This window comes from Scyliorhinus torazame, chromosome 4, assembly GCF_047496885.1.
Source record: "Scyliorhinus torazame isolate Kashiwa2021f chromosome 4, sScyTor2.1, whole genome shotgun sequence".
Classification (NCBI taxonomy): domain Eukaryota; kingdom Metazoa; phylum Chordata; class Chondrichthyes; order Carcharhiniformes; family Scyliorhinidae; genus Scyliorhinus; species Scyliorhinus torazame.
In genome coordinates, this window is record NC_092710.1 from 351680490 (window position 1) to 351694042 (window position 13553).

General features: G+C 43.9%; 1 protein-coding gene across 5 annotated transcripts in view; it reads left to right on the forward strand.

The window, feature by feature from the left end:
* The window catches only part of LOC140411199 (WD repeat-containing protein 26), a 365602-nt gene that overhangs the window by 306655 nt on the left and 45394 nt on the right, over positions 1-13553 (forward strand). For all 5 annotated transcript variants that reach the window (XM_072500288.1, XM_072500289.1, XM_072500290.1 and 2 more), the window contains exons 10-11: positions 6672-6817; positions 13194-13272. In XM_072500288.1, coding sequence (XP_072356389.1) covers positions 6672-6817; positions 13194-13272 — 225 coding nt within the window. The remainder of the gene's footprint in view (positions 1-6671; positions 6818-13193; positions 13273-13553) is intronic.

Sequence of the window (13553 nt, forward strand, 5' to 3'; positions counted from 1 at the left end):
TCTTTGTTCATGAATCGCGGAAAGTCGGTATGCAGATACAGCATATACAGCACTGTAAATTCAATGATAATCTATGATTAATCTAGGACAAAGGTTCGGCACAACATCGTGGGCTGAAGGGCCTGTTCTGTGCTGTATTTTTCTATGTTCTATGTAATTAAAAAGGCAAATGAAATGTTAGCGTTTATTGCAAAAGGACTCGAGTATAAAAGTAGAGAAGTGTTGGTGCAATTGTATAGGGTGTTGGTGAGACCACATAGAATCATAGAATTTGCAGTGCAGAAGGAGGCCATTCGGCCCATCGAGTCTGCACTGGCACTTGAAAAGAGCACCCTACTTAAGCCCATACCTCCACATCTGGAGTATTGTGTCCAGTTTTGGTCTCATTTGAGGAAGGATGTGGTGGCAATGGAGGCAGTTCAGAGGAGATTCATCAGATTGATTCCGGAGATGAAAGGGTTGATGACTGAGGAGAAATTAAATCATTTGGGCCTATACTCGCTGGAGTTTAGAAGATTGAGAGGGGATATGATCGAGGTATATAAAATACTAAGATGAATTGATAAAGTAAACGTAGACAAAATGTTCCCCCTTGTGGGGCAATCTAGAATGAGAGGTCACAGATATAGGTTGATACGTGGTAGATTTAGAACTGAGATGAGGAGGACCAACCTCTCGCAGAGGGTGGTGAATTTGTGGAACTCGCTGTCCCGTAGTGCGGTGGAATCTGGATCATTAAATGGTTTCAAGAGGGAGATGGATACATTTCTAATTTTTTAAGAAACTGGTTCAAGATCTATTGGGAACAGGCAGGGAGGTGGAATTGAGACCAAGGGGTCAGCTATGATCTGATTGAATGGCAGAGCAGGCTCAAAAGGGCTGAATTGCCTACTTCTGCTCCTAATTCCTATGTTCCTAAAGGATAATATAATTGCTGATGCGTTATCGAGAATGTATTTCTTGGGGAGAACCTCCGCATGTTTACTGGGACCAGTGGCCTGTCTTTATATGAGGGAGCTCTTAATTGACAGTGTTCAACACTGTGGACTTAATTCCCTTCCCTATAAAGCTTTTCCTTCTCAAGTTTTCCCTAACTGTCCACCTCTGCAGAGACTACTTGAGTGTCCTTTGTTTGTTTGTCTATGTGTGCCTGTTTGTGTGCTAGGGAAAGCAAGAAAGTTAGGAAACGGCAGAGCCTGTAAAAGGAGTAAATGACTGAGTGAGTGCATGTTTGAACTTTGTTAATGCTGTACATCTTTCCTGCACACTTTGTAATTAAATGCATTTGGAAATTTTGTTTCATTACTTAAGGGCAGAGGTGTTGGATAAAGCATAATTTCACAAATTGGCCGTTTCTTTTAAAATTTGGAAGGGTGTATTTGGATACTTGGAATTTTTTTTTTTTTAATCATTTTTTTAAGTTCATCTCTGTGATGGGTGCAAAAGTGCCTTTTCCTGGAAATCACCTGACTGGCATGTAAAAAAATAAACTCTCCATAGTCCCAGATGATCATAGCCCTTTGACAGAGCTGACTAGTGGTAATTTAATCTGAGGGTCAACACACCTCAGGCGTGTCAGGTTGAGAAGGTGCAGCTTCATGACTAACTTCAGCCGGTACAGAAATTGAACCCACGCTGTTGGCCCCTCTGTGTATCACAAACCAGCTGTTCAGCCAGCTGGGCTAAACCGTTTTAAATTTCTCCTGTTATACTTCCAGATTACAATCATGTGTTAATGAGCTCTTGAAATTTGTTAAAATAAAGTTTTGTTTCATAAATCATATCATATGAGTTTATTGGAAGTAATCTGGTTAGAGTCTCTCTTACTCTGAACTCCAGTAGTGAAGGTAAACAATTGGCCATTTTGGTAAGCAAACGAAATGGCATGACCTGTGGGGTTAGTGGAGCTAGATAATCTGTGCACTCCTCCCATCTCGGTCATAACACACAATGCTAGGTCAGCATGATGATGCAGTGGTGAGCACTGCTGCCTCCGGCCTGAGGACCCGGGTTCGGTCCCTGCCCTGGGTCACTGTCTGCGTGGTTTTCACCCCCACAACCCAAAGCTGTGCAGGGTAGGTGGATTGGCCACGCTAAATTGCCCCTTAATTGGAAAAAATAATTGGGTACTCTAGCTAGCAGGTATAGAAAGTGATTAGGAGGGCACATTGAATATTGTCCTTTATTGTAAGGAGGATGGAGTTTGAAAGTAGGACATCTTGCTACAACTGTACAATAGAACATAGAACATTACAGCGCAGTACAGGCCCTTCGGCCCTCGATGTTGCGCCGACCTGTGAAACCACTCTAAAGCCCATCTACGCTATTCAAGGTACAGCAGTGAGACTGCATCGGGTGTTACTGTGTACAGTTCTGGGTCCTTTTTCTTTCTTTATTATTTAATGGGATGTGTGCGTAGCTGGGAAGGCCAGTATTTGTTGGCCATTCCTAATTGCCCTTGAACTGAATGACTTACCAGGCCATTTCAGAGGGAAGTTAACAGTCAACGACAATGCTTTGCCTCTGTATTTGCATACGGGCCAGACCAGGTAAGAGCAGCAGCTTTCCTTCCCTAAAGGACATTAGTGGATCTAATAAGTCTTTATGACAATCAATAAAAATAGTTTCATGGTCACAATTACGGAGACTAGTTTAAATTGAATTTAAATTCTACGAGCTGCCATGGTGAGTTTGCACCTGTCTCCTGAGGGCCTGGGCCTCTGCATTACTAATCCAGTGACATTACTACTATGGCACCACCTTCCCTTTTTCCTAAGGAGGAATCAGACTAGAAGCAGTTCAGAGAAGGTTGACTAGGCTGCATGCTGAAGTGAAGTTCTTTAGTTAAGAGAAAAGGTTGAACAGATTGGGCGTATATTCATCGGTGATTCGAGGAATGAGAGGTGATCTTCATAGATTATCATAGAATTTACAGTGCAGAAGGAGGCCATTCGGCCCATCGAGTCTGCATCAGCTCTTGGAAAGAGCACCCTACCCAAGATCAACACCTCCACCCTATCCCCATAACCCAGCAACCCCACCCAACACTAAGGGCAATTTTGGACACTAAGGGCAATTTATCACGGTCAATCCACCTAACCTGCACATCTTTGGACTGTGGGAGGAAACCGGAGCACCCGGAGGAAACCCACGCACACACGGGGAGGATGTGCAGACTCCGCACAGACAGTGACCCAAGCCGGAATCGAACCTGGGACCCTGGAGCTGTGAAGCAATTGTGCTATCCACAATGCTACCGTGCTGCCCTATTTCTTATTGAAATGTACAAGATTCTGAGGGGACTTGACAGGATAAATGTTGAGAGGATGTTTCCCCTTGTGTGAGAGTCTAGGAGTGGGGGGGGGGGGGGGGGGGGTGCACACGCTTCCAGAAATAAGGGATGTCCCATTCAAGAGGAGAAATTCTCATCTCAAAGGGTCACTTGTCTTTGGAATATTCTACCAAAAAGAGGTTTATATTCAATATATTCAAGGCTGGGTTAGACATATTTTGATCAACAAAGGAGTGGAGGATTAAGGCAGACAGGGAGGAAAATGGAGTTAAGGCTACAATCAGGTCAGCCATGATCTTTTAGCATAGCGGAGCAGACTTGATGGGCTGAATGGCACACTCTTGCTCTTATTTCTTGCCTTACACAGCAGAAGCTTTGGCGGCACTATAACATCCCACCAGCAGTACTGGAGACTGCTCAACAGCTAACTGCGTCAGCTCTTCCAATACAGCTACAATACTGGCTTCTTGAAAATGAAAACTTGACCAGATTTGTCTTGTCCACAAAAAGCAGAGGCAATCAACCCAGCCTCGTACCACCCATCACCATACTCTCACCTATCAGTCAAGTAACATTTTGTTGACAGTGCTGTCAGTCACCAATGCTCAGTTTGGGCTTTTGCCATGGTAACTTGATTCCAGACCACATTATAGCCTTGACCCAAACATGGACAGCGGCCACCTTTGACGCATGGCAGCACTTGATAGTGTGCAGCATTAAGGAGGTCTAGTAAAATTGGAGTTGGTGAGAATTGGAAAGAAAGCTCTCCGTTGGCTAGAATCGTATTTGCCATAAAAGAAATTGGTTGTTGTTGCTAATCCCCAACATCTTGTTCCTGGGACATCACTACAGGAGTACCTCCGAGCAGTGCCCTCGATCTAACCACCTGCTGTTTCAACAATGACCTTACGGTATCCTAAGGTCGGTGGGGATGTTCACTGATTATTGCAGTGATCAGTCCCATTCGTGACTCCTCTGATACCGAAGCAGCCCATGCCCCCATCAGGAGTATATTCATGCTTGGGCTGCTAAGTAACATTCGTACCACACAAGTGCCAGGCAATTACTATCTCCAATGACACCTCCCCTTGATATTTGTTGGCATTACAATTGTTGAATCACTTACCATCAATGTCCTGGGGTTACCATTGACCAGAAACTGAACTGGACCAACCATATAAATACTGAGACTACAAAAGCATGTCAAGAATTCTGCGGTGAGTAATTTGCCTCCTGACTCCTCAAACCTGTCCACCATCTACAGGGTGGAAGTCAGAAGTGTGATGAATACTCCCCCCACTTGTCTAGATACGTGCAGCTCCTTCATCACTCCAGACACCATCCAGACAAACAGCTCAGTAGATTAGCAATTCACATACCTTCCACCGCCCCAGTGTGTGCCATCTACAAGGTGCAGTGCAGCAACTCTCCCAAGGTCCCTTCAATGGCTCCTTCGACAGCATTTTCCAACCCTACAACCTGTACTACTTCGAAGGATGAGGGCAGCAGACGCATGCAAACTACCACAACCTTCAAATTCTCCTCCAAATCTCACAACTTTGCAAATCCTGCTTTTGGAAATAATTTCAGCATTCCTTCATCATGATTGGATCAAAATCCTGGAACTCCCTACCTAACTGCACTGTGGATTGCTACAGCTCAAGGCAACATTCGCCTCCTAAAGGGCAGTTGGGGGTAAGCAATAAATGCTGGCCTTGCCATCAACATGAATAATCCCCAAAATTGAAACAAATCCAATGGAGGAACTAGTTTTAGAGTATTTCAATTCTCCTCTTCAAACACTTTTCACAAAGACTCTGTCGATCTGCATAATAATCCCTCTGAATTTGAATTTGTTATATGCACTAGGTGTGGTGCAGTACTGCAAATCAGCATTATTTTGCCTAATCTGTTCACAGATCTATTTTCTTCATTGTGCTGTATGACGGCTCTTGCAAAGGTTGTATTAAGACATAAGCAAGAGCCAACTCCTGTGATGGAAGCCTGAAATAAAAACAGTGGAAACACTCAGCAGACCAGTCAGCATTCCCTCTGACTGTTAGCTTTGACAAAGAGTCATTGCACTCGAAACGTTCGCTCTTTTCTCTCCCTACAGATGTTGCCTGACCTGCTGAGATTTTCCAGCATTTTCTCTTTCGTTTCAGACTAGTCGGCAACTCTGGAAAGACAAATAATTAGCGTTTCAGGTCAATGACCTTACATCAGAGCAGATCTGAGCATTTCAAGGATTTTCTGTTAATATCTTGAACTCTAGCTGATCTAGCAAAGTCTCCCATCAAAAAATCAGCATTTTGGAATGCTGAAAATTGCAATAATCTGGAACAAAAAAATTGAAATGCATAACCAGAATCTGAAAATCTGGAGACGAGTTTGGCTAACTTCATAGATAAAGTCTGATTCCAGGCGGGGTCTGAACTCGAGCAGCAGGCATTAGTGGTGCTGGTACCAGATCTGTAAAGTTGGGTACTGAATAAAAATTAGGTTTTTAAAAAAAAAAAATGGAACCCAATCTAATTTAGGTTGTTTCAGTTACTAATTAAATATTGATCTCTTTAAATACTGATGCAGTTGATTTATATAATTTTCAAAAAGTGAACAATGCCAGTCCAGATATATTTACTGTGAAATCTTATTTCTTGGATCTGTACTCTGCTGATCAACCAGATCAGAAAGAGGAGGTGGTAATATCACTGGACTAGTAATTCAGAGGCCCAGATTGATATTCTTGGAACGTGTGTTCAGATAACACCACAGCAGCTGGTGCAATTTAAATTCCGTGAATAAACCTGGAATATAAAGCTGGTCTGAATAATGGTGACCATGATGACTATCATTGATTGTTGTGAAAACCCATCTGGTTTACTAATGTTCTTCAGGGAAGGAATTCTGCCCGACTTCCTTGTTTGACCTACATGTGACACCTGGCAAGCCACTCAGTTTAACGGCAATTAGGGATAGGCAACAAATGCTGGCCTTGCCAGCAATAAAAAAAAAAAGTTGCCGACCCTCGGCGTGGCAGAGAACTCATCAAGGGCTTTCCCATCTGACCGTATCCCTTATTTGTAAATTTTGGGGGGAAATATGCAAAACAAAGACCAGGCATGACTCTGGTGCCTTTCCCCACTTGAAAGCCGTACTGGCAGTGTATACTCGCATGTATCCTCCATTATCCTCTGCTACAATACTGGAGGACCCTAAATGCGTGGGGAACTGAATCCATCAAGAATCAATGCCTTCAGGGGAAGAAGTGAAAATGTGGGATGGGGGGAAAGAATGTTCTAGCTATGTAAAACTGCGCATTTTAGTTACTGCGCATTACTGTTTTCAGATGTGTAACAGTTGTTTGTGTCTGGGTTAGGATTTAGAGGGAAATCTGCTGGATTCGTGGGAAGGCGTGAGAGTGCAGTGTCTATGGTGTCTAAACGATGGGAAAACCGTTCTTGCCTCGGACACGCATCAGCGGATAAGAGGCTACAACTTCGAGGACCTGACTGATAGGAATATGTAAGCCTCATTTTAATCATTGTTTGCACTGAGATTAAAGCTCCATTTGAACCATTTCATTCCATGGACGGGGTGCGCAGTTAGTTGTGAACAAAGTTTATTGTTTCTAGCAGACACTTATTTGTACACTGAGGTTTTCTTTTCTAAGTTCTTGCACTGGTATGCTGTGGAGTGCTGAGGTTAATATCTTATTGCTTGTATTGTAGTTTTGGTGTTCTGTGTCACCTAAAGTGGGAGTTCAGGTTATTGCCCCAGCGTCAGTGAAGGAACGGCGATATATTTCCAAGTCAGGGTGGTGAGTGACTTGAAGGAGAACCTCCGGGTGGTGGAGTACTCGGGTATCTGCTGCTCTTGTCCTTCTAGATGGGAGTGGTCGTGGGTTTGGAAGATGCTGTCTAAGGAACCTTGGTGAAATACTGCAGTGCATCTTGTAGATGGTACACACGGATGCCACTGTATGTCGGTGGTGGAGGGTTTGAATGTTTGTGGACGGAGAACCATCAAGCGGGCTGCTTTGTCCTGGATGGTGTCAAGCTTCTTGTGTTGTTGGAGCTGCACTCATCCAGGCAAGTGGAGAGTAATCCATTACACTCCTGACTTGTGCCTTGTAGATGGTGGACAGGCTTGGGGGGGGGGGGGGTGTGGAGATGAGTTACTCGCCGTAGGACTCCTGGCCTTTGACCTGCCCTGATAACCACAGTATTAATGTGGCTAGTCCAGTTCAGTTTCTGATCAATGGTAACCCCCCCCCCAGGATGTTGATTGTGGGAGATTTAGCGATGGTAATGCCATTGAATGTCAAGGGACGTTAGATCCTCTCTTGTTGCTGGCACATGTGCGGCATGAATGTAACTTGCCTTGTGTCAGTCCAAGCCTTGATATTGTCCGGGTCTTGCTGCATTTTGATATGGACTGCTTCATTATCTGAGGAGTCGCGAATGATGTTGAACATTGTGCAGTCATCCGTAAACATCCCCACTTATGATGGAAGGGAGGTGATGGATGAAGCAGCTGAAGATGTTTGAGCCTAGGAACTCCTGCAGTATAATAATCTTTATTGTCACAAGTAGGCTTACCTTACATTACATTGTAATGAAGTGACTGTGAAAATCCCCTAGTCGCCACACTCCGGCGCCTGTTCAGGTACACTAAGGGCGAATTCAGAATGTCCAAATTACCCAACAGCACATCTTTCGGGACTTGTGGGAGGAAACCCACGCAGACAAAGGGAGAAAGTGCAAACATCACACAGACAGTCACCTGAGCTGGGAATTGAACCTAGGTCCCCAACACTCTGAGGCAGCAGTGCTAACCACTGTGCCACCGTGCTGCCAATTATTGGCCAATAACCCCACATCCAACCTCCACTGCGGCCTCTGGGAGCTTGCCCCCTCCACCCGCGTTCACCCAGTGTGGCATGTTGTCAAGACACCACGATCGCCAAATACTCAGTCCCAAGCAACCCTTCCAACAGTGCCTTGTCCAGGACAAAAAAAAATCAATCCGGGAATATCCACTGTGGACATGCAAAAAGAATGTAAATTCCTTTGCTCTTGGCCTCTCAAATCGCCACGGGTCTGCCGCCCCCATTCGCTCCATAAATCCCAACAACTCCTTCATTGTTGACACCCTCATAGACCTGGGGCACGACCAGTCCAGCCTAGGATCCAGCACCGTAATGATCAGCCGGTGTGTGTGCAGGCCTTGGATCTTTGCCAGGACTCACCTCATAAACTGCACATCGTCCCAATTGGCTGCACAAATGTTCATCACCGTGAGGTCCCCCTCCAACCTCCTGCTCGCCATCACAAAGGACTCCCTCCTATTAACCAGCACTGCCATCCCACTGGTTTTCATATCCAGCCCCGACTGAAATTCCTGTCATACCCATCTCTTCCTCAGCCTCGTCTAATGCACCACCTTCAAATGAATCTCTTGCAATAACACCCCATCTGCCTACAAACTCCTCAAATGCACAAACACACGCAACCTCTTAACTGGCCCATTTAATCCCCGAACATTCCATGAAATCAACCGGCGGCGGCGGGGGGGGGTCCCACCAGTCCCCTCCAACCCCCTCCCCTCCAGTCAGCCATATCTCCGCTTTAACCAGCTTCCCCAAGTCTAAGCCCAGTGCCCCCCTAGGGCCTTCCCAAGATATCACCCCCTAAGCACATGCGCAACACCAACTCCATCCATGTCAGCAACCCACCCCACTCCGTCACCATCTCCAACAAAGAAAGAGAAAACCGCCACCCCAACCCTACAACAGATCTATCCCCGCTTCACTGCCATTAACTAGCCTATCCGCTAGCATGGTGGCCCCCACTGGAAGCATCTGCCTTCCCCCAAACCTCCAACTCAAACCTCGTACCCGCTCCTCCACATTCCCATTATACCCACAACCCCAATAACGCACATGATACAAAACATGGCACAACATTCAACCCAGCCGAAAAGCACCAACATTTCCCCCCTCCCCTTCATTGTCGAAAGGTCTTACAGGTCCCCAAGCCCATGGTCTTGCAAAAACTTACTCTCCTCCTCTGGCTTGTCTGTGTCAAACTCCTGGCTCTGGTGTGACCCACAACTGGTTCGGGTACAGTACCCCAAACATCACGCCTCCTTTGAACAAGACAGCTTTGACCCTGATGAACTCAGCCCAGCACTCAGTACTGCACCCAGATCCTGGTAGACCCAAATGACATTTTGGGGGGGGGGGGATCGGTCGGTTGAAGACCCCATTCCGCACCAGCTTCCCAAGCATGCTCGCTATAAACGTCGTGGCCTGCGTTTCCTCAGTGCCTTCAGGCAGTCCCTGTCGAGAGATTTTGCCTCCTCGACCGATTCTCCAAATCATCCACTTTCTCCCTCAGCTTCCTGTGGGCCACCGCCACCAGTTATCTCTGCGTCCAATAAGGCCATCCAGTCCTCATGATCCACCACCAACTCTTCCAACTTTGTGTCCCCAACCTCTGCTCCATTCTCGTGATGGCTGCCCGAATCAGGTCTGCCACCTTAGCCAGGCCCTCTGAGGCATCCTGCTTTTGCTCCTGGAACTTGGCCGTCAAAAACTCCACCAACTGTTCTGTGTACCACTGAGTGGACAACGACGTCACAGAACTCTCCGCCAGCTTTCACTCTGTCGCACTTCAAAAGCTCCTGGTCTGACTGTTGCTCCTTTACAGTTGCACTACTTGTTTGATAGGGCTGAGGCATGCCCACGCAAAGGAGAATCCTTAGCTCCGTCTGTTCCTATACTTTGTACCAGCAAACACCCCCATGAACGGGTAACTGGCCAAACAATCCCACCCCAAACAGGAGCCAGCAAATGTGCTCCATGGCTGCCACTGGAAGTCAACAAAACTTTATTCTAAACACAATATTAAACTCTTTAAAATCACACCCGAAAATAGCTTACAATTACTCCATAAACAATACTGCTCAGTAAATACGTTTAATTACTGTCTTTACTCCCAATTAAATAACAAAAATAAACATACAGCTCTCAATCCATCCTACATCCCAATGGCACAGAGTAATACTTGCTTTCCAGAACAGATCTGGCTCCTGTTAGATCCTCTGTGGACTCTGGCTGTCTGTCTTCAAAAAGCTGTTTCAACGGGCGGCAAGTGGCACAGTGGTTAGCACTGCTGCCTGGTTCGAATCCCGGCCCTGGGTCACTGTCCGTGTGGAGTTTGCACATTCTCCCCGTGTCTGCGTGGGTTTCACTCCCTCAACCCAAAGATGTGCAGGTTAGGTGGATTGGCCACGCTAAATTGCCCCTTAATTGGGAAAGAAAAATAATTGGGCACTCTAAATTTTTTTTTTTAAAAAGCTGTTCCAACTGGTTTGTTTCAGCTTCTTTGTCTGCACAGCTTTATATGCCATTAATCTCTTTTGTTTAGTATCCTACGGTGAGAGCATAAGACTTTACTTCTGGTCTAAAGGGTAGCCAGATCCGAACTCAAAAGCTTTCACAAAATGTCTGAATATCTTAGCTCCACCCAGCAATGACATCATCTCCCCAAGCTGGAAACACAAACTCTCCAGGGACTCCCCCTAGTCAAACAGCAGTGCATTGGCGAAGGCTTTTTACCACGGTCAATTTCACCTCAGACTCCTAAAAGCTTTCTGGTCTTGAAAAACAAGATTCTTTAAAAACATGACTAGTGTAGTCAAACACACACTAACTCAGGCTTTTGCCAAATTTTTAAAATCAATGTATCTGAAATCCTGCATTTGCCACAGGATCAAATTGAAAAGCATCAAATTTTATCAGAGCTGGACAGACTGGATATGCGGACATTGTTTCCTCTGGCTGAAGGGTCTAAAACAAGGGGTCACGATTTCAGGATACTGGGTATGCCATTTAGGACCAAGATTGAGTATAAATTTCTTCACTGAGGGTGGTGGATCAGTGGAATTGTCTAACACAGAAGGCTGTTTATTTCTGGACTCTAAAGGTGTCGAGGAGAGAGCGCTGGAGTAAGACGTTGAAACTGAGGAATAGCCATGATCATGTTGAATAACATCGAAGACTTAATGGGCTGAATGGCCTAATCCTCCTATTTTCTATGTTTACGAATTTCAGAATTTGTTTTAAAGAAGTGGCCAGACGGATAAGAGAATGTAGTGGTTACAGTATTTCTAGTGTATGCTATAAGAGGAAGTGATTAGAAGGTTGGTTGACGTGCAGGAAAAAAAAGTGTTGCTTTGAGAGGCTTATAAATGGTGTACTTTGGTCCTGTGTGTCTGCATTTCCACTATAGAAGATTTGGCTGTGCGAACATCTTAATTTGCTGATGATGCAGTGGTAACATTAGCAAATTGTTGGAAACTGTGTAAAAGTCTTGAAGAGAATAGAGAGTGAAATGAGCAGACAAGTGTCAGATGCAGTCTAATGTGTATAAGTGTGATTTGATGTTTTTGGGGAGAATAAACAAAGAATGAGAATGTACACAATGGAAGCATTGACATTGATGAGATATCCAGGGTTTAAATTGGCTTTGTGTGTGACTGCAGATCAATAAAGCCATAAAAGAATGAATGTTTTGTTTTTTAGGAATAGAGAGCAAACTTATTCAAAACATTTTTGGAATCTTTCCAACTTTATAGAGGGGTATTAAAACCATATATAATGTACGCCAGAACAGAAACTGAGGAAATTAAATGTAGAATTTTATTTAAATTGAAAACTTTTGTTTGTGAATAGGGGAAGAATTTCCTTTGGTGGGAATGTGATGATGAATAGGTCATCAACCTAAAATGATCCCTTGTCCTTTGAATATCTTGACGGCAGAAGTAGATAGATTCGTGATTAGCAAGAGGGTGAAAGGTTATCGGGGATGGGCAGAAAGGTGAAATTGAGACTAAGATTAAAGCAGGATATTATTGAATGGCAGAGCAGGTTTGAAGGGCTGAGTGGCCTACTTCTCCTAATTCTTATGTTTGTCTCTCTGAAGAGAGACTTTAGGAAGACTTTACTTCAAGAAGTATTGTGAATTTCATTAGTGTTGTAGTTTGTAATAATGGGAATGGCTTACTTCTAGTTAGTTAAGTTAGACCATTAAATATTTTATATATAAAATCAGTGCTTAATATTTTTTAATAAAAGCAAATTACTGCAGATGCTGGAATCTGAAACCAAAAGAGAGAATACTGGAAAATCTCAGCAGGTCAGGCAGCATCTAGTCCAGGCGACATTTTCTTCAAATAAAACTGAGTTTACTTGGTGTAGTAAAGTTCCTGAGTGGAATAATGTAAAGCAACTTAAATTGGATGTATTAAAAATATGGTCTATATTCACCTCCCAAAGTTTTGTATCTAGCATTGTTTAGACAATTTGTCTTTCTTTGTAACTTGTGGGTCTAGGGACTTGGAAATAGCGATTGCTTCACTGTTAGATAAATCCTTACTCAACACCAAGCTCTGCTTGTACCGTTTGAGCTGTGTGTAGGCTAACTGGACCACAATTTAAAGGTTCAATGTGGATCCAAAGGTTCCATTATAGAGATTTGAAATTGGTGATCTGGTATACTTAAACATTTTAATTCCATTTCATCACATATTGGAATTCCGTAACCTTCTCAATGCCTTATCTCAAATGTTCATGCTTGTTTTTAAATAAATGTACAATGGAAAACAAAATATCAAAACGGATGTTCATTGTTGTAATTGTTTTTTAATGAGATCTTAAGGAAGAGTTGCTTTTTAGGACCTCCCTATTTGCTTCTGTATAACTTTCTGGGATGAAAAATACTGACTCAATTGTTCAGAGTTGCTTCAACCCATTTTTCTGTGAAATTCATTGAAAAAAATCCAGTGCATTGAAGTAGTTTTTGCTCTCCTTGATTTTTGTTTGGTTCTATTACAGAGTACAAGAGGATCATCCTATCATGTCTTTCACAGTTTCGAAGAATGGGAGGTTAGCCTTGCTAAATGTTGCAACTCAGGTATGTAGAGAGGAATCAATTTGTTTTAATCTGATTTTTATTTCCCTACTGCAGCGTTTTAATTGAGTCCAAGACCAAAAGGGGCACATTGAGCTTCTGTTTCAAGTATGGACTGTAAACCGTTAATTTACTTGTGTAACTAGTTAATTTGGTAGTGTATGTGTGCTTCATCAATGTATCATATGGTTGGTTGCTGAGACACTTAAATCAAGTTGTCCCCAGGTCTGTGCTTAGTTGATTTCAGCTGGAACATCTGTGTGTATTTGGATTTACTTGTAGGT